Source organism: Triticum aestivum, chromosome 2D (assembly GCF_018294505.1).
Source record: "Triticum aestivum cultivar Chinese Spring chromosome 2D, IWGSC CS RefSeq v2.1, whole genome shotgun sequence".
Lineage (NCBI taxonomy): Eukaryota > Viridiplantae > Streptophyta > Magnoliopsida > Poales > Poaceae > Triticum > Triticum aestivum.
This window is the reverse complement of record NC_057799.1, coordinates 243,763,639-243,783,072: the sequence shown is the minus strand read 5'-3', so window position 1 is coordinate 243,783,072 and position 19,434 is coordinate 243,763,639. Positions and strand designations below refer to the sequence as shown.

Below are 19,434 nucleotides of genomic sequence, written 5' to 3'. Positions count from 1 at the left end.
AAATAAGACAACCCCAAATGCTAGATCCCCGATCGTCCCAACTGGGCTCCACTACTGATCATCAGGAAAAGACACATAGTAACGACCACGTTCCTCGTCGAACTCCCACTTGAGATCGACGCCATCGTCTGCACTGGCATCGTCGGCACCTGCAACTGTTTTGGAAGTATCTGTGAGTCACGGGGACTCAGCAATCTCACACCCGCGAGATCAAGACTATTTAAGCTTATAGGACAAGGAGGTGCAAGAGGTGGAGCTGCAGCGGCAAAAGCATATATGGTGGCTAACTTGCGCAAATGAGAGCGAGAAGAGAAGCAAAGGAACGGACGTCATCTAGCAATGACCAAGAAGAGGTCCTGAACACCTACTTACGTCATACATAACACAGACCGTGTTCACCTCCCGGACTCCGCCGAGAAGAGACCATCACGGTTACACACGCACTTGGTGTATTTTAATTGGGTCAAGTGACAAGTTATCTACAACCGGACATTAACAAATTCCCATCTGCCTCATAACCGCGGGCACGGCTTTCGAAAGATAATACCCTGCAGGGGTGTCCCAACTTAGCCCATCATAAGCTCTCACGGTCAACGAAGGATAAACCTTCTCCCGGAAAAACCCGATCAGTCTCGGAATCCCGGTTTACAAGACATCTCGACAATGGTAAAACAAGACCAGCAAAGCCGCCCGAATGTGCCGACAAATCCCGATAGGAGCTGCACATATCTCGTTCTCAGGGCACACCGGATAAGTCAAGCTACGAGTAAAACCAGACCTCGAGTTTCCCCGAGGTGGCCCCGCAGGCTGCTCGGTTCGGACCAACACTCGAAGGAGCACTGGCCCGGGGGGGTTAAAATAAGATGACCCTCGGGCTCGCGAAAACCCGGGGGAAAAGGCTTAGGCGGCAAATAGTAAAACCAAAGTTGGGCCTTGCTGGAGGAGTTTTATTCAAGGCGAACTGTCAAGGGGGTCCCATAAATCACCCGACCGTGTAAGGAACGCAAACTCAAGGAACATAATCCCGGTATAACAGTAACTAGGGCGGCAAGAGTGGAACAAAACACCAGGCATAAGGCCGAGCCTTCCACCCTTTACCAAAATATATAGATGCATTAATTAAATAAGAGATATTGTGATATCCCAACATATCCATGTTCCGACATGGAACAAACTTCAACTTCACCTGCAACTAGCAACGCTATAAGAGGGGCTGAGCAAAAGCGGTAACATAGCCAAACAACGGTTTGCTAGGAAAGGATGGTTAGGGCTGACATGGCTAAAATGGGAGACATGATATAGCAAGTGATAGGTAGCGAGCATGGCAAAAGAGCGAACAACTAGCATAGCAAAGATAGAAGTGATTTTCAGGGGTGGTCATCTTGCCTGCAAGATTCTCAGAGTTGTCGAAAGCTTGATCCTCGTAAGCGTACTCGACAAGTTCCTCGTTCACGAACTCGTCTCCCGGCTCTACCCAAGACAAGAACACAAACAAGCGGAACCACAATCAATCACGAGGAATGCGCGAGCAACATGATGCAAAACATGTATGATATGCAAGATATGATATGCGATGCGTATGCGTGCTCCGGAAGGAAAATGATGAACATGGCAGTAACTTGGCAAACCAAGCATGCCACTGGAAATATGAGATGATTTCGGTCGAAATCGATATAAAGATCACCGGAATCGGATGCACGGTTTGCAAATGGCAAGCAAAACAAGAATGACACTAATCTGCGATAAACAGCAAGATAGCACTTAAAATACAACAAGTAACAAAGCTACAGCACCCCAACATAGCAACAAAGCATATGACAGTAATCTAAAGGATATGCTTGACAAAAGATGAACACTGAGCTACGGCTAGTTCACAACATATCAAGCTCAAACAAGCATGGCAAAAGTGCAAAAGATTACAGGTTCACAGACTTAGTGAAAAACTGGACATGGCAGAAATCATCATCAGGTAGCAATGTTCAGAGCACGAAATCAACATGCTACAGAAACTTAACATAGAAAAACAAGGCCTGGTAGTGTTCTACTAAATGCACATGACAAAAGTCCCTTACTGACCATAAGCCAAAAAGGACCAGAAGATATGATGGCAAGCATGTAAACATAGCAAGTTTTGTTATCAGGTTTCAGACTTAGCAGAAAACAGAGCATGGCAGAAATATTAATATGTAGGCCTCTTTGTGAGCTTGATGCACTCACTACAGAGCAATGCATGACAAACCAAGCATACCTACAGCAATATGGCATGTTTATGAAGCTATCCATGGAAAGAACAATTGCATAGCATGTATGGATCAACTACAATAAGCTTGGAAAAAATGCATCTCATGTTAAGAATCTGCCAGAAATATTTTATAGCAAAAGTAGAGCAAGATTGATTCATGCTATGGTACTCTAAAATTGCAAACAATTGCAGGAATGGATCAATTACAACTCTAGATACAAAACATCCTTACTGAACATCTCCAAAATATGCATGGATCTCTCTCTAGCATCAAGTTTACATGGCAACAAAATTACAGCAGACTAGGACTTGGAGAAATCACAAGTCCCTGAAATCAGAAATATTACGGGGTCTACTTTGCATGCTTGTGCTAGTCACCACAGAGATCACAAAAATACATGGACTATACCACTGGAAACATGGCATGGCATACCTCAAAACACATGTAGAGCTCATGCTCAAAAGATGCACAGATTAAATGATACAAAAATGACAAATCTCCAAGTTCTGATAAGAACCAGAGATTAACAGCAACTAGCCCTCTTCCAACGAAGATTTGGGCATCCAGATGACCTCTAATGAAAATTGTTCAATTGAACAAAATGAAGAGCATCACGAGACGAACAATTTGACATATTATACGCGCGAATCAGAGCTACATGTACAAAGTTATCGCATCGGGAACAGAAGTACTTGCAGATAGAATTCTCAGACAGAAAAAAACGGCGCGAGGGAAGTCAACGGGGAGGAGTTACCAGATCGGATCCCGTGCTCGAGCTCGATCCGAGGCCGACGGCGGCGAGGCAGGACCGGCGGGGGAGGAGCGCCGGCGACGGGGCCGGAGGCGGCGGAGGGGCGGCGGCGGCGGTGGGCCCGAGGCGGCGGCGAAGATGGCGGCGGTGGCGGCCGGCGGCGGGGCAGGCGCGCGGCGGCGGGCGCGGGCCGCGGGGGCCGGGGTCGGGCTCGCGGGCCTCGGCGGTGGCGGCGGCGAGCGGGCTGACGTGACGGCGCGCGATTCGTCCGCCGGCGCGGGCGGACGTGTCCGGCGCGGGCGGACGTTGTCCGGCGGCGCGAGGGATTTTGCTAGGGTTAGACTGTGATTCCGTTTTCGGGATGCCCACTTATAAATAGGTAGAGGGAGCTAGGAGGCTCCAAATGAGGTGCGGTTTTCGCCCACACGATCGTGATCGAACGACCTAGAGCATGGAAGAGAGTTTGGTGGGCTTTGGGCTGGTTTTGGAGGGGGTTTTTGCTGGACATTCAAATGGACTTTGCGGATGCCCGGTTAACCGTTGGAGTACCAAACGACCTCCGAATGGAACGAAACTTGACCGGTAGTCTCCGGGTGGTATATTAAGACCATTTGACAAGCCTCGGTCCATTCCGAGAAAGTTTGACACACGCACACGAAATAAAACTAGGAGGGTGCACCGGAGGAGATAGGAGCGTCGGATTGGAAAACGGACAACGGGGAAAATGCTCGGATGCATGAGACGAACACGTATGCGAATGCAATGCACATGATGACATGATATGAAAAAGCATGACATGACAAAATACAAAACGAAAGACAAAACCCGACAACGGAGGGAAAAACATATCACATAGCCGGAAATGGCAAGAGTCGGAGTTACAAATATGGCAAGTTATATGCGGGGTGTTACAGTGTAGATCTAGGTCTCCTCCTTCAATCCCTAGCAAATCAACAAGTTTGGGTGGCTAGGGAGAGAGATCGGTCAAGATAGCTTTAATGGCAGTAATGGAGGAGAGAGAGAGAGGCAAGAGGTAGGTGGGAGGTAGGAGAAGCGCCTCCTTAAATAGGCCCCCCAAGATCCAACCGTTATGTGCAGAAAAGCATGGGACCGGTACTTCCGCACAAGACACCGGTACAACCGGTGAATGCGAGGAACCCCTCCTAGGGCACCAGGGCGGTACTTCCGGTGACGCACCCGGTAGTACCGGTTTATCGGAACTACCGCTCCACTACCGCTCAACTACCGCATACATCCAGAAGGTTTACACCTCACCGGAACTACTGCTGGGCTAGCTGTTCCTGGGTGATGGAGTCCGAGGCGGTACAACCGCCCTGGATACCGGTAGTACCGGTTTATCGAGACAAACCGGAACTTCCATTCCACCACCGGTCTACCACCGTACCCGGTACAGAAGGGAGTCACCCCTGAGCGGTACTTGGAGCGGTGGTTAGACCGGAACTACCGCCCAGCGGTACAACCGCTCGAAGGAGCGGTACTACCGCCATGGGCAGGACTGCACATGTCAGAGGGCAGTGGGGAACCTCTCTCTCCTCGAAACGGAAGGTATATGCTGGGTGCAAAGAATGTGTACGTTAAGTGATTCACCCAAAACCTTCCGATGAGGATTCCCTCTTAATAGTACGGATATCCTACGACCAAAGGAATAAAAACGTCGGAAACTCCGTCTTCGATCTTTTCCGCATAGAGGGAAGACCTAACCGTCTTGCGCCACACCATGTGTACCTGAGAAAACTATGGCGCACGATTAGTCCATGTGTGTTGTCATCATCACCAAAACCCTAAGGCAAAGGATGCCCTTACAGAAACAAGACGTGTTTTGTGTCTTCTGGCCCATTAGAACATGATGGGCATATGGGCGAGACTTTCATGTGTCTATTGGCAAGCGTAACTCGGCACGGGAGGGTACCATGCAATGTACGCCAGATGAATTTTTTTTACCTTTGCCGGACAAGATAGCTTCCATATCTTGCTCCAAATAGGATTAGCATTAGCTCTACCCATCCCATTTGTATGTTGCAATCTCCTCCCATGTTGTTGGTTCCATTCCTCCCAATATGCTGATCGAACAGTAAACAAACCATTTTTTGTGTAGCTCCAAGCAATGAAGTCGCTCATGTCATGCATCGGAAGGGGAATCGCGAGCACCCTTTGAGCGTCAATTGGCCACAAAGTTTGTCTCACCAAGTCTTCATCCCAATAACTCGTGATTGGATCAATAAGATCATATACCTTTGACAGAAGTTGCCCCCCTCTAGGAGTAATTATTTTCCTATTTGCACAATTCGGGATCCAAGCATCTTCCCAGATATCAATATTTTTTCCATTTCCAACTCGCCAGATATAACCATTCCTTAGAGAATTAATCCCCGCCATAATGCTTTGCCAGGTAAAAGAAGAACCCTTCTTTAGATTTGCATTCATCAAATCGCCATTCGGGAAATATTTAGCTCTCAAGAGTGTGGAACATAAAGATTCTGGATTATCAAGCAAACGCCACACTTGCATGGCTAGCAAAGCCAAATTGAAACAATGTATATCTCGGAATCCCATTCCTCCTTGGTCTTTTGGGACACACATCTTCCACCATGCCATCCAATGCATCCTTTTCTGATTGTCCTCGTCACCCCACCAAAATTGCTACATCGCGTCAATGATTCCTTTGCAATTTTTTTAGGAATTTTAGAGACGGACATGGCATAAGTGGGATAGCTTGTACAAGCGATTTAAGTAGGATTTCCTTCCCTCCAGCAGATAACAATTTCTCTTTCCATCCACTAATTTTTTTAATAATGCGATCAATTAAGAATTGGAAACAATCACTTTTATCCATACCCACATTTGCAGGCAAACCCAAATATTTGTCATTGAGCGCTTCGGTCATAATATTCAAGGTAGTGCAAATTTGCACTCTATCTTCCACTTTTGTATTGGGGCTAAAGAAAATACTAGACTTTTCAATGCTCACCAATTGCCCCAAGGTAGCACAATAAGCGTTCAAAACTGATTTCAACGCCTCCGCATTCATAGCATTTGCTTTCATAAGGATCAAAGAATCATCGGCGAATAAAAGGTTTGAAACCGATGGGGCATCTCTACAAACCTTAACTCCAGAAATATTACCATTCTCCTCTGCATTAGCTAGTAGGGCAGTCAGCCCCTCCGTGCATAACAAGAATAAATATGGGGAGAGGGGTCTCCCTGCCTCAGACCTCTAGTAGGTTTAAAACTCTCAGTCTCTTCATTGTTAAAACGAACCCGGTACTCCACAGAGGATACACATTGCATAACTAAATCTACCCACTTCTTTTGGAAACCCAATTTCAACATTATTTGCTTCAGAAAAGACCACTCTACTCGGTCATGCGCCTTATGCATATCCAGTTTGATGGCACACATACCCTCTTTACCACTCCTTTTTTTCTTTATGGTATGAAAACACTCGTAGGCCACTAAAATATTATCTGTGATGTACAAATGCACTCTGAGTCGTACTAATAATATCTGAAAGGATTATCTTCAAGCGAGCCGCAATCATTTTTGAAATAACCTTATACACCACGTTGCACAAACTGATCAGTCCAAATTGAGTTACCTTTTCTGGAGAACCCACCTTTGGGATCATTACAATTGCAGTATTATTCCACCCATCAGGTATAGTACTAGTATTCAATGCCTGGAGTACCTCTTCGGTCAGATCATCCCCTAACATAGACCAAAATCTTTTATAAAAAATGGCGTGAAGTCCATCCGGGCCTGGCGCTTTTAAATCTCCAATATCAAATAGCGCCTTCCGAACCTCCTCTGCCGTATAAGGGGCGAGGAGAGCATTATTCATCTCATCTGCCACTTTCCTTCTGACAAGAGATAAAACATCTGGATTTGGTTGCGCAACTTCTGATGTAAAAAGATTAGAAAAATACCCCATAATATGGCTCTTCATCTCCGTATCTTGCACCCAAATACCATTTTCATCAAGCCATTTTTTAATCTTATTTCTCTTTTTCCTAGCCGTTGCTGCACTATGGAAAAAAGAAGTGTTATGATCACCATGCAATAGCCAGTTTACACGATCCCTTTGTAGCCAATAAATCTCCTCTTGCTCCAAAAGATTTTCAATTAGGACCAGAATCTCCTTTTGTCGTGCTTGGGACTCCACGTTCATAGGACCCCTTGGTAGCTTTTCTAATTCTTTTTTAATTTATTAATTCTTTTTTTCCGTCCTCTGAGAATATCCCGATCCCAAATATGTAAATCCGCATTCATCGCCCGTGTATGCTCAGCAAGAGAGGGCCCAATACCCCGTAATTTTGCTTTTTCCCACGCTGTATGTACAATTTCTTCAACGGTTGCTTCTTTGAACCATCAGGCTTCAAATTGCTTCTGTCGGCTTTCTGGGTGGTTAAAAATATTGCCATCAAAGTATTCTGTATCCAGAATGATAGGGCGATGATCGGAATGTACATGTTCTTCATTTATTACTGCCGACCTAGGGAATTTGTTTTCCACATTACAAACCGCACGGTCAAGCCTCTCCCTAACATCGCCCCTCCTCCAAGTGAAAGGGTCCCCAATACATCCCATATCTTTGAGCCCGCACTCTCCCTAACAATTACGAAATTCCCTCATCATTGCGTTAGGTCTTGCATTGCCTCCCTCCTTTTCGGAAGACAGTAGAATTTCGTTAAAATCTCCCAAAACCACCCAAGGGTGACCCCCTTTATTGTGCAAATTATGAATATCCTCCCACGACAAATTACGATCCCTCCAATTCGGATGACCATAAAAACCCGTAAAACGCCATTGTACAACATTGTCATTCAGAAACAGAACATCTATCAAATTAGCCGACACATAGTTTAAAACAACTTTATTCATTTTGTGGTAAAACATAATAAGGCCACCGGTCCGACCATCACTCTCCACTACAAACATCGAATCAAAATCAAAAACACGACATAGCTCACCGGCTTTACATTTATTCAAATGAGACTCCGAAAGAAAAATAAGTCTACCTTGGTTCGCCCTTGTAGATCCAAGAGCCCGCGAACTGCCGTGGGGGAGAGCATACCACGGCAGTTCCAATCTATGATTTTCATTTGGCCCAGCGGACCTCCTCCTCGGAGGCCGCCGATGCGCCATCATCTCCAACCGATTCTCTCCTCTGCTGCACATATGCCTCTTCTTTCCCCTCTGTCTCCTTTGTTACATGTGTAGTTACCCCATCTCCATCCGTTACTGTTTCCACCCTACCTGTACACACTCTCTTAGAGGAAGCGTACATATCACCATACAACACACGCTCATAACTATCCATGGTTTTTTCAAAAGAGAACTCTATGTCACTGCCTGCTGGTGCGACTTCAAATGGGTTTCTTCCTTTTTCCCCTAAAAGTTTACTACGCGCGTCCTCAGCCCTCTCAATTCCTCCTTCCTTTTTTTTCTTTTCCCCCTTACTCTTTGGCTTAACCTGCATAGGCTTCTTCTTAGCACTAAAGTTAAACACATCACCAGTATTAGCACTTGCAGCAGCAAGCCTTGCAGCCACCGCTCCTGATAAGGCCTCCAGCACCCCTGGTTTAAACAAGATTTGATCAGGTTGATCATTAGTAGTTGCATGGCTGGTTTCACCCATGAGCAGGACACCCTGACCCTCTTGGGCTGCATTGTAACAGAGATGATCAGCCAGCCGCATCACCCCTTGGCCCTCCTGTCCAGGAGAGATACCCGGACGGGTGGTTTCCATCAGCGCCGGCCCCTGGCCAGAGCTGGCATGGGCGCCCGAGTCTGCTACCCGATCCTCCTGATCAGTAGCAGACCCAAGACTAGCATGCAGTGGTGCCTCAGGGGCCCGACCCTCCTGGCCGAACGGCAGAACACCCAGATGGGTGCCTGCTATCGCCACCAGCCTCAGGCCCTCCTGGACGAGGCTTGCAGGGGTGACCAGGGCTGTATTCCGGTCCTCCTGACCAGAACCAACCCCGCGAGTGGCCGCCGGAGTTGCCACAGGAGCCTGGCCCACCTGGCTGAGCTGGAGGCCCCCTGGCCTGATCCCCCCGTCGCCGGGGTGCCCGTCATCGTGACCACCGCATTTCCCTTTTCCGTCACCGCGAGATCACTCACGACCTTAGTCACCTTGATCATCATTCCCTCTGTAGCCCTGGCATAATGTTACTGTTTGGGCCATTGAACATAATAGCTCTTTTGCTTGCCAATTGTCCTTTCCAGTAAGCATCTACACTAAGATTTTTTGGAAAAGATGCTACTCTAATTTCCTTCGGAATTCTGCAGAACCTCTCAGATGTGTGGCCTACAAGCCCACAACACTCACAGTACAATGGCAATTTTTCATAGCGCACATCAAATTGAATACTCTCATCGCTGCCTAAAGGGGTGAATTCTACCCTATGCTTGAGTGGCTCATGTAGCGGAATTTTCACTCGAATTCGCAAAAACTTCTCTACAATCATGTGATTTCGGTGTGATACGGCAATCACCTCACCAATTTGGCCCCCTAGGGACCTGCCCACACTCTCCGTTTTTATCTCGAATGGGAGGTCACGAACCTGGGCCCATATGGGCATAGCTCCAAGGTCAATCTCCGCCGGGTCACCCTTGTCGTCGAACTCGGCGAAGATGATACCATCGAGCTTGTAATGCCATGGCTGGGCCTTCAGGACAAACTTTCTATCTTCTTCGATGGAGAAGTTGAGGACGAACCTCCCGTCTACGCTGGCCACCTCTTGAACGGTGACCCCACCTTGTAGCTTCCATGCCGAAATAGCACGGAGTTCATTGACGAGGATCTGCGGATTCACTTGGAAGGGCGATAGGAAACACCCCACCACTAGGGAACCACTGATAGCCCTCCTCGCCGCCTCCATGTCGATGATCAGTGGGGAACACCCCCCTCGGGGGCGTCTCTCCACCGCCCCCTCGTTGTTATGTGGCGTGGAGCCATCCCCGCTGGGGACCGCCGGCTCACGTCGCGCCGCCATCGTGTTCATCTCCTTCTCCGCCTCCCCTTTCTTTTCCATGTTTCCCCTACAAGCCCAAAACTGCACAGCAGGGGACAGACACAAGGGAATAGGCAGAAGACTCTTTTCTTTGATACGAGTTGGATTGCCAAAGCATAGCGATCTGGAGCTAAAATAGCTATTCCTCTCTCCCAAGGTTGAAATCGCCGGGACAGAATTTATGCATTTAACAAGAAATAAAAGATCTTGAATAGGCAGTTTCCAAAGGAAACTCGCTCTAATTTCTCCCTTTCCTCTAATTATATAGATATGAACGCTCCCTTTAATTCCTAATTTCCCCTTACCGTCTCTCAACGGAAACAGCTCCCCTCCCCCCGGATCAGTGGAATTTTCCTCCATAGAAATCGACCTCAACAGGATTTTCCATTTCAAAGATAGAAACGAATTTTCCCCATTTATTTCCCTTGATTCCACTGGGATCCTCATATTCTTGCCATTGCACCCGTGGGTCGTGACCTCCCCTTCCAGATCAGATACGATCTCACCTGGGCTCCCGTGGAGTAGATCCTTTGCCCGCTTCTTCATCCTTTCCCAGCATCTCGCTCGATTTGTGGATCGCCGCAGTATGCGCCTGGACTTGGCCTTGATGTCGTCCCATTCCAACACAGGGATGAGCCCCCCGCCGGAGCCCACGCCCGTATTGACGCCTCTCCTCGCCGGAGTCTCCGCCGGATTTGCCGCCGCCATCTCACCACCTCTTTCTCTCCGTCGCCGCCAGATCGCCAAGCGATCGCGGGAGCTCTGTTTTTTTTTCCATCTAGTTAACTAAGAAGAAAGTCAACACGTTTTTTTTTTAGAAGAAAGAAAGTCAACACGTTGTCGTGAGAGAGTGCCGTGGGGAATGGGCCTGGCCTGGGGAATAGAAAATGAAGCAGCGACTCGTGGGCTGGGCCGCATCTCCTTAGCACGGGAGCTGGCAAAAGCCCCCTCCACACACGACAGCCGCGGCCTCGAAGAGCGCTGGTTTTCCCCTCCTGCACCTGGCCTGGAGCTCGCCCCGTTTCTCCTCCCCACACCACACTAGCCTCTCCCCGGTTTTTCCCCAAATCCGACGGACTCGAGGCCAAGCGGAGGCGGAGATGGCGCTGCGGTGGGCGCTGCTTAGATCGGCGGAGATCTCTCCCGGTCGCAAGGTACAAACCCCACCTCCTCCCCCCTCCCCCATACCCACCCGGGGCTCGCGCTTGGATCTGCCTGTTGTCTGTAAATGTAAATGTAAACGGAGAGAGTGGCGGATTTGAGGCGCCGAAACCGGAGAGAGTGCCTGTTGTCTGCCTGCTTCGAATCTGTTTGGGGGATTTGATTTCTAACTGTGAGGACGAGATCGAAGTAGATCGTTGGGTGGCCATAGGCAGCTCGTACGAGTCCCCCTGTCCGTTGTTTCAGCTGTAGAAATACAAGTGGTTAGTATATAAGTACGCCTGACGTTTGGCAGGACGAACGCTGCTTATACATATATTTCCAATCATGGAGGGAGATTATTGTTTGTTGTTAGTTCATGTGCTTGACAGGTGTAGTTTGATGTAGCCCAGATTGTTTTTCTATTTTTCTTCCACAGCACTAGTAGATTCTATACTAGTTGCTCACGTCGCGGTTGTTGTGCCTTTTTGCATGGGTTCTGATGCGTGTGCCATCAAACCGCACTATGGGTGTTGTGTTCCTCTTATAGCTTTATTAATAATGTTCTTTGTGATGAAATGAGACACATCTCCTGTAGTTTTCATTGTTTCCTGATTGACTGGGGCATGTGGTCAATTGTTGCACTGGAACACGTAAGATAAAATATCTGCTACTCTCCTTACCTTTGCCAAAATGAAAAAAAAGTCTTTGCTCTTTAGACTAGATTGTTTTCCTACCGGATATGAGATCAGAATTCCACAAGTGGTACTTTTCCCATTTCAACTTATAGGTAAATATGGACATGTGTTTATCAAGGTCTCACGTACAGGGATAAAATGGGTTTAGTAAAGATAATCTTGGGTTTAGGCTTTTAGTGTTAATTGAAAAGTTACAAATGTTGGAGGTGTTACTTTTATTTCCATTGTGTGACTACTTGGGTTTTGTAGCACGTGATCCACTGTTACAGACTTACAGTTACATCATCTGTTTCTCGGCATTAATTCGTTAATAATCCTTTGGTTGGTAACCTGGAAGTCATATAGCCTATGTCATCGATGGGTTTCTTTCCTGTGATAAGAATGATATCCTATAAGTTGTTCTTAACCAAGCATTTCGGTTTACAGTGCTATCTTAGATGTCTGTGAATTAGTAATATGCCCTTTTTGATCTTTGCTAAGCTGCTATATACTGGATTCTTATTTATTTGTTTTGCAGTGCATAAATTAGGAACTGACATGCAAACATGAAGTTCAATCATACATTCTCCACTTCATTGTCCACAATCTATCCATATTTTGTTTATTTTTTGTTCATGCAGTATACTCTATGCTGCTCACTAGTTGAGACTTATAATGATGGGAAGGGTATCCGATCTCTGTATGCATTTATTGTCACTTCCTGATGATCACTATAGCAATTTTTTATGTTTTACAGGAAAAGGTTTTTTGCCCAGCCCCATTTACTAAACTGAAACAATCAAAGTACTCAGTTAATTATTTCTGACAGAGTTAATTTGAGAACAAAAAACTGTGGCACCACCGGGCTCACAGACTGTACATGTACTTCACTACAGAGTTAAGTCTGGAAAATAAAGAGTAATTAATCAAATTAATGAGCCCATTCCTCAAACTTGTGACCTCCGATGTGCTTGCATTTGGGCAGACCATCTAGTTTCAACAGTTCAGGGTGTGAAGTATTTGATTCTGTACTTGAGGGTTGATTCAGTCTTGGTAAATGGTTGAGGGTTTGTAACATGCACATTTTCTTTCTCTTTCCTAGTGCTTTTATTAGAGATACAATCTGAGTTAAATCCTGTAAACAGCTTACGCACCAAAATTTGGTGAACTAGATGATACCTGCATGTTGCTGTGGGATATTGTTGCAATATATTTTGATGGATTTGGTTGTATGAAACATGAATATTTGGATTAAGCAGATGAAGACTAAAATTGAGGATATATGTGATCAATGTTCAAAAAAGCGGTAAGCGTAAGCGGAGCAGAAGGCCACAACTTAGAGCAATGGCCGCTTAAGCGCAGCTTAGCCAGGATTAAGCGATTTTTTTTAAATTGGCCAGAATTTGGCTGTTTTTGAATAATATGCACAAGAAAATAGGAAACATAGCACATATGGATAACTGAAAGTCTGAAATAGATAAGGTTTAGTGGTTCACACAGCAAGCATCTCCATGTCCATCTTAAGCCTTTTGTCCCAAACAAGTTGGGGTAGGCTAGATATGAAACTCTTTCACGAGGACTTCCCAGGAGGTCACCCATCCTAGTACTACTCTCGCCCAAATGGGTTTCATACCCAAAGGACTGGCTAGTTTTTACGTTGGCTCGCCAAGCCTATCACAACCCTTAGATATGAAACCCTTTCACGAGGACTTCCCAGGAGGTCACCCATCCTAGTACTACTCCCGCTCAAATGGGTTTCATACCCATGGGACTGGCTAGTTTTTACGTTGGCTCGCCAAGCCTATCACAACCCTCCTCCTTTACCCGGGCTTGGGACCGGCTATGCCTAGAAGACATAGGCGGAGTTTCACACAGCAAGCATAAATGCATAAATAGCATATAAGATATAAGATAAATGGCAGCAGCTCAAGCAGCCAAGCAGCAGCTCAGGCAGCCAAGCAGCAGCTCAATCTTTGATCTTTTTCTTCTTGGATAATCTTTGCTCTCTCTTCTGCTGCCGTTGCTGCTGCACTAGCATCACCATCATTTCCTCCTCCTGACTCCATACTAACACTAGACCACTAAACTGCTGCCGCCTGCTGTTGGAATTAACCAAGGACCAATGAATGAAACTATGAAACAAACAACTGATGAACTGAACAAGAAAGCAAACTGCCGGTGTTCTGATCCAGTAGGGGTGGACATCCAGGAGGAGGAGGAGCTGCTGGCGTTCAGATCCAGTAGGGGTGGACGACCAGGAGGAGGAGCTGCCGGCGTTCAGATCCAGTAGGGGTGGACGTCCAGGAGGAGGAAGAGGAGCTGCCGTCGCTCCCTAACTGAGTATCCCTAGCCGAACAGTCCAGTTTTGGGCAGGCCTTTATAACCCCTCCCCCCTCCTTCCCTCCCGCATGTGGCCCAGGCTTCGCTTTTTTATCGCTTAAGTGCGCGTAGCGCTCACTTAACCAACGCTTAGTGCTAAAGCGGCCGCTAAATCTCGCTTTTTTCCGCTCAATGCTAAAAGTTGCGCCTAGGGCAGAAGCGAAGCGTTTCGCTTAAGCGCTGCCTAAAAACGCTTTCTTGAACAGATTCACTGTATTAACTATTGAGGTGGGCCTATTACTATGCATGTTTGCATGTTGAGGTGGCTCTTTTCCCATGCATGCTTGCGTGTTGAGATAAATAGGTTACCGGGGCTCAACTATTTAGTTATATAGGATATCAGGCATTACAAAAGATTGAACAGATTAAACAATAAGTATCATATCAAATTACAAAATTAGAAAGAGAAGCATGACAATATGACCATCAAACCAAGTCCGTAGGGTGTCAGTATTGTCCAACACATCCCACGTTGTCTGCTCCAAATCCCCCAGACTGAAGCACCACACTTGCCCACCCACAAAGTCGTGTCCATCCAACCATAAAACAAATAGGAGGCAGAGAAGGAGGAAAAAAAAACCGTACGCCACATTGCCCACTGTTGGCTCCTGCGCTGCCGCCAGTACGGTTTGGGTCTGCAGCAGCTGGATGCTGGCCACAGGTGAAGTACCCGTGCAGGCAGCCAAGGATTCTGCATTTCTGGAGATCGCCACCAAGGGGGTAGACAACCCTGAGCGCCTCTTTCCCCATTCCAACTCCAGATATGTATGTGTGTCTGGGATTTGGGTGTTTCCTTGATCTGGGGTTGGGTTTGGCTGGTGGGAGTTATGGAGAGCTGCTGTCATGACCTTGTTCATTGCAAGTCTGGGGTGATGGGAAACTTAGGCTACTGCTTGGTTAGTGGTTGTGGATTCGTCCTGGTAACATGTTGTGATTGTTGAGCTGATTTGTTTGAATAGGACAAAGTGGAATAATGCTGGTCAGGAATTTAGTTTTTCTATTGGATTTTAGGGTATTTATTGGCCATTTGGATTTGTTGTAATTTTCGGCACACAATTCCCATTTTTAGCCGTAATTATGTGTCCAGATAATTGGTAAGGACAATTGCGATTTATATGAGTTATGATCACATCATATATAGTGCTTCTTCTGTTATACTCCCTCCGTCCGGGTTTATTAGGCCAGTGAGCAGCATAGGCATGCCCATATTTAAAAGGCCGTTGCCTCAATCAAGATGTGGAAGCGCTTCACTTTTTCCTGGAGCTTCCCCATTCGGTTCATTTCCCGCCGCAATTAACTCCCACCCGTTAGCAAAATAGATGGGATGGTGGGCTCAGTTCTCAATTAAAACGGACACACGATCAGCTGGTGCGTGCACTGCTTATTCGGTTCGGATTGGCCATGAATTGGCCAAGATGGGGGTGCACACGAGTAATAAGCGTGAGAAGGGTGTGGTAGCTACTAATGCGGATCAGTTAAGGCATTAGATTATATGGTTTCTGGAGCGTCCGCTAATAACCAGTGGTAAACCCGGGGTTCCTTGGTCCTGCCGATTTGGCGTGCTGGCCCACTAAACCCTGACAGAGGGAGTACAATCACACTGCGCTGTGCTGTTGCTTCTGTACTTTGTCCAAGGCTAGTGTGCAGCTTCATCCACATCGAGTTAGCTTGCTTGCTGGCATCATTGCCTTATTAATCCTTCTTTCCTTTTAAATTACCATTGCCTTATTGGTCTTCCTTTACTCCAAAATTGGCTCATATAGTTCTAGTCAAATTAAGAATATTGGCATATCCCTCATTTTGTTTTGTTTTTCCTTCGTTCCAGGCTGCACTTGAGTACTTGCATTCTCTATCAAAGGCACAGCCTACTCGTTCTATCTCATGTACTGGCCTGCATCCTGCTGGCAGATCATTCAGCACCCAGGCTGCTACTACATCAAGCACACCACAGCCTCCACCACCACCCCCACCTCCAGAGAAGACTCACTTTGGTGACCTTAAAGATGAAGATCGTATTTTCACCAACCTCTATGGTCTTCATGACCCTTTCCTGAAAGGTGCAATGAAGAGAGGTGACTGGTATAGAACCAAGGATTTAGTGATTAAAGGGGCAGACTGGATAGTGAATGAAATGAAGAAATCAGGTCTACGAGGGCGCGGAGGTGCAGGTTTTCCGTCTGGCCTCAAATGGTCCTTCATGCCCAAAGTGTCTGATGGACGCCCTTCTTATCTTGTTGTTAATGCTGATGAGAGTGAACCAGGAACTTGTAAAGACAGGGAAATCATGCGTCATGACCCCCACAAGCTTCTGGAAGGGTGCCTGATTGCTGGAGTTGGAATGAGGGCATCAGCTGCTTACATCTACATTCGAGGTGAATATGTGAATGAGCGTCTGAACCTTGAGAAAGCTCGGCAGGAAGCATATGCATCAGGACTTCTTGGTAAGAACGCTTGCGGGTCAGGCTATGATTTTGATGTACATATACATTTTGGTGCTGGTGCCTACATTTGTGGTGAAGAGACTGCCCTACTGGAGAGCCTTGAAGGCAAGCAGGGTAAACCAAGGCTGAAACCACCTTTCCCTGCCAATGCTGGGCTGTATGGCTGCCCCACAACTGTCACAAATGTTGAAACTGTTGCTGTGTCTCCAACAATTCTTAGGCGTGGCCCAGAATGGTTTGCGAGTTTTGGACGCAAGAATAACTCGGGAACAAAACTTTACTGCATCTCAGGTCATGTGAACAAACCTTGTACCGTTGAGGAGGAAATGAGTATACCTCTGAAGGAATTGATCGAGAAGCACTGTGGAGGTGTGAGAGGAGGATGGGACAACCTGCTTGCAGTTATCCCTGGCGGTTCATCTGTTCCTCTGTTGCCAAAGCACATATGTGATGACGTGTTGATGGACTATGATGCACTAAAGGCTGTACAGTCCGGATTAGGCACTGCAGCAGTTATGGTGATGGACAAATCCACAGATGTAGTTGATGCGATTGCTAGACTGTCATACTTCTATAAGCATGAGAGCTGTGGGCAGTGCACGCCTTGCCGTGAGGGTACAGGATGGCTCTGGATGATCATGGAGAGGCTCAAAGTGGGCAATGCAAAGCTAGAAGAGATCGATATGCTTCAGGAGGTGACGAAGCAGATTGAAGGCCACACGATCTGCGCCCTCGGGGATGCTGCAGCATGGCCTGTGCAGGGTCTTATCAGGCACTTCAGGCCTGAGCTGGAAAGGAGGATCCGCGATCGAGCTGATAGCGAGCTGCTGATGGCAGCTTCTGCATGAGCACCACTTCTATTTTCCTGATTTTATTCACAGAAATAATGCAAACCGGTGAAGCTCTTCTGTACAAGCAGATGTAGCTTACCTTATTGGTTTGAACCTTTTATGTCCATGTTTATTTGATGCGCTGATGAAGCCTTGTGTGCTTTGATGGAGAAGTAGAAACGAATTTGAAGCATTGTACCCTGTATGTTACATGAGCCTGTTTTTCTTCTTTAATGTTATAAAGAATGACTATCCTCATAATCTGAGTGAACTCTAAAATTATGTCGGCATCTGATGGCTAATGTTTGCTCTAGTTGATATTAATAATGGATTTGTGTTCCACAGTAGAAAGGTAATATTCACCGCATTGTATTGATCATAGGGCATGGCCCTTTATATACAGGAGAGTACAACAGAGAGGGGGTCATGGCCTAGCTCTACGTGGCCACGATCACCGCGTGGGTAGTGGGCGTGCAAACGTGCCCGAGTCTGGCTCATGAGAGGACGAGGTCTTCCAACAGCCCCCGCAGCCACAGCACGGTCTTTGACGATGTTGAGGCTGGACCGGAACTCAGTGAAGATGGCAGTCGGCAGCCCCTTGATGAAGATGTCTGTAAATTGGGACGTCGAGGGCACGTGGAGTATGCGCATGTCGCCAAAGGACACGCGCTCGCAGACGAAGTGGAGGTCGATCTCCACGTGCTTGGTGCGCTGGTGCTGTATTGGGTTGGAGGAGAGGTACATGGCGCTGACGTTGTCGCAGTAGACGATCTCGCGTTTGCCGGCGGCCGGTGCAGCTCATGAAGGAGTTGACGAAGCCAGCATGTGTCAGCCACGGCGTGCGCCACCGCGCGGTACTCGGCCTCCGCGCTTGAGCGCGACACCGTGTGCTGCCTCTTGGAGGACCAAGAGACGAGATTGTCGCCGAGGAAGACGCAGAAGCCTCACGTAGAGCGCCGTGTGTCCGGGCATCCTGCCCAGTCGGCGTCGGAGTAAGCCACGAGGTTGGTGCCGCTGCTGCCGCGTCGTAGGTGAAGCCCGAGGTGAGCGGAGCCGCGCACGTACCGCAACACGCGCTTGAGAAGAGTGAAATGTGCCTCACGCAGATCATGCATGAACAAGCATAATTGCTGCACGGCATAGGCGAGGTCCGGCTGCGTCAGTGTCTGGTATTGCAAGGCGCCAGCCAAACTCTGATACAGCGCGCGGTCGGAGATGGGAGCGCCGGCGAGCGACAAGAGCTTGTTTTTGGTGTCGGCTGGCGTGGCGACGGGCTTGCAATTGAGCATGGCGGCGCGATCGAGTATCTCGAGGGCGTACTGCTGCTGCGAGAGGAAAAGCCCGGAGCTGGTGCGGTGCGTGGTGATGCCGAGGAAGTGGTGCAGCTCGCCGAGATCGGTCATGGCGAACTCAGCGTGCAGAGGGGCTATGGTGGAGTGCAGCAGGTGGGTGGAGCTGGCGGTGAGTAGGATATCGTCTACGTACAACAAGAGATACGTGGTGCCGGCGACGCTGTGGAGTATGAAGAGCGATGGGTCGCATTTGGACGCATGGAAGCCGAGTGACAGGATGAAGTCGTGGAAGCGGTGGAACCATGCCCGCGGCGCCTGGCGCAGCCCATAGAGAGACTTGCGGAGCTAGCAGACGTGCATGGGCCGAGCGGCGTCGACAAACCCCGAGGGTTGCTGGCTGTAGACGATGGAGTCGAGCTCGCCGTGTAAGAAGGCGTTCTTCACGTCCAGTTGGTGAATGGGCCAGTCCGACGACACGGCGAGGCTGAGGAAGACCCGTATCGTCGCTGGCTTCACCACCGGACTGAAGGTCTTGCCGAAGTCGATGCCGGGTCGCTGAATGAACCCGCGGAGCACCCATCTCGCTTTGTAACGGGCGAGAGTGCCGTCAGGATGCAGGTTGTGGCGAAAGACCCACTTCCCTG

General features: G+C 47.9%; 2 protein-coding genes across 2 annotated transcripts; one reads left to right on the top strand and one right to left on the bottom strand.

Annotated features, from left to right (window-relative positions):
• Positions 1-7,834: 7,834 nt before the first annotated feature.
• Positions 7,835-10,964, bottom strand: LOC123052671 (uncharacterized). Its single transcript, XM_044475973.1, has 2 exons — positions 10,538-10,964; positions 7,835-8,268 (listed from the first exon to the last, which is right to left on the bottom strand). The coding sequence occupies exons 1-2, from the start codon at positions 10,737-10,739 to the stop codon at positions 8,111-8,113; spliced, it is 360 nt and encodes a 119-aa protein (XP_044331908.1). The 5' UTR covers positions 10,740-10,964; the 3' UTR covers positions 7,835-8,110.
• Positions 10,944-17,759, top strand: LOC123052670 (NADH dehydrogenase [ubiquinone] flavoprotein 1, mitochondrial). The gene is made up of 2 exons (XM_044475972.1): positions 10,944-11,185; positions 16,053-17,759. The coding sequence occupies exons 1-2, from the start codon at positions 11,132-11,134 to the stop codon at positions 17,514-17,516; spliced, it is 1,518 nt and encodes a 505-aa protein (XP_044331907.1). The 5' UTR covers positions 10,944-11,131; the 3' UTR covers positions 17,517-17,759.
• Positions 17,760-19,434: the final 1,675 nt, after the last annotated feature.

What these genes read in the sequence shown, in the direction of transcription:
- LOC123052671 (XM_044475973.1), bottom strand. Translation starts at nt 10,739, where the DNA reads ATGGCGGCGGCAAATCCGGCGGAGACTCCGGCGAGGAGAGGCGTCAAT. An exon ending in TCTACTCCACGGGAGCCCAG is followed by an intron (nt 8,269 to 10,537) that starts GTGAGATCGTAT and finishes GAGTGTGTACAG; the next exon opens with GTAGGGTGGAAACAGTAACG.
- LOC123052670 (XM_044475972.1), top strand. Translation starts at nt 11,132, where the DNA reads ATGGCGCTGCGGTGGGCGCTGCTTAGATCGGCGGAGATCTCTCCCGGT. An exon ending in AGATCTCTCCCGGTCGCAAG is followed by an intron (nt 11,186 to 16,052) that starts GTACAAACCCCA and finishes CCTTCGTTCCAG; the next exon opens with GCTGCACTTGAGTACTTGCA.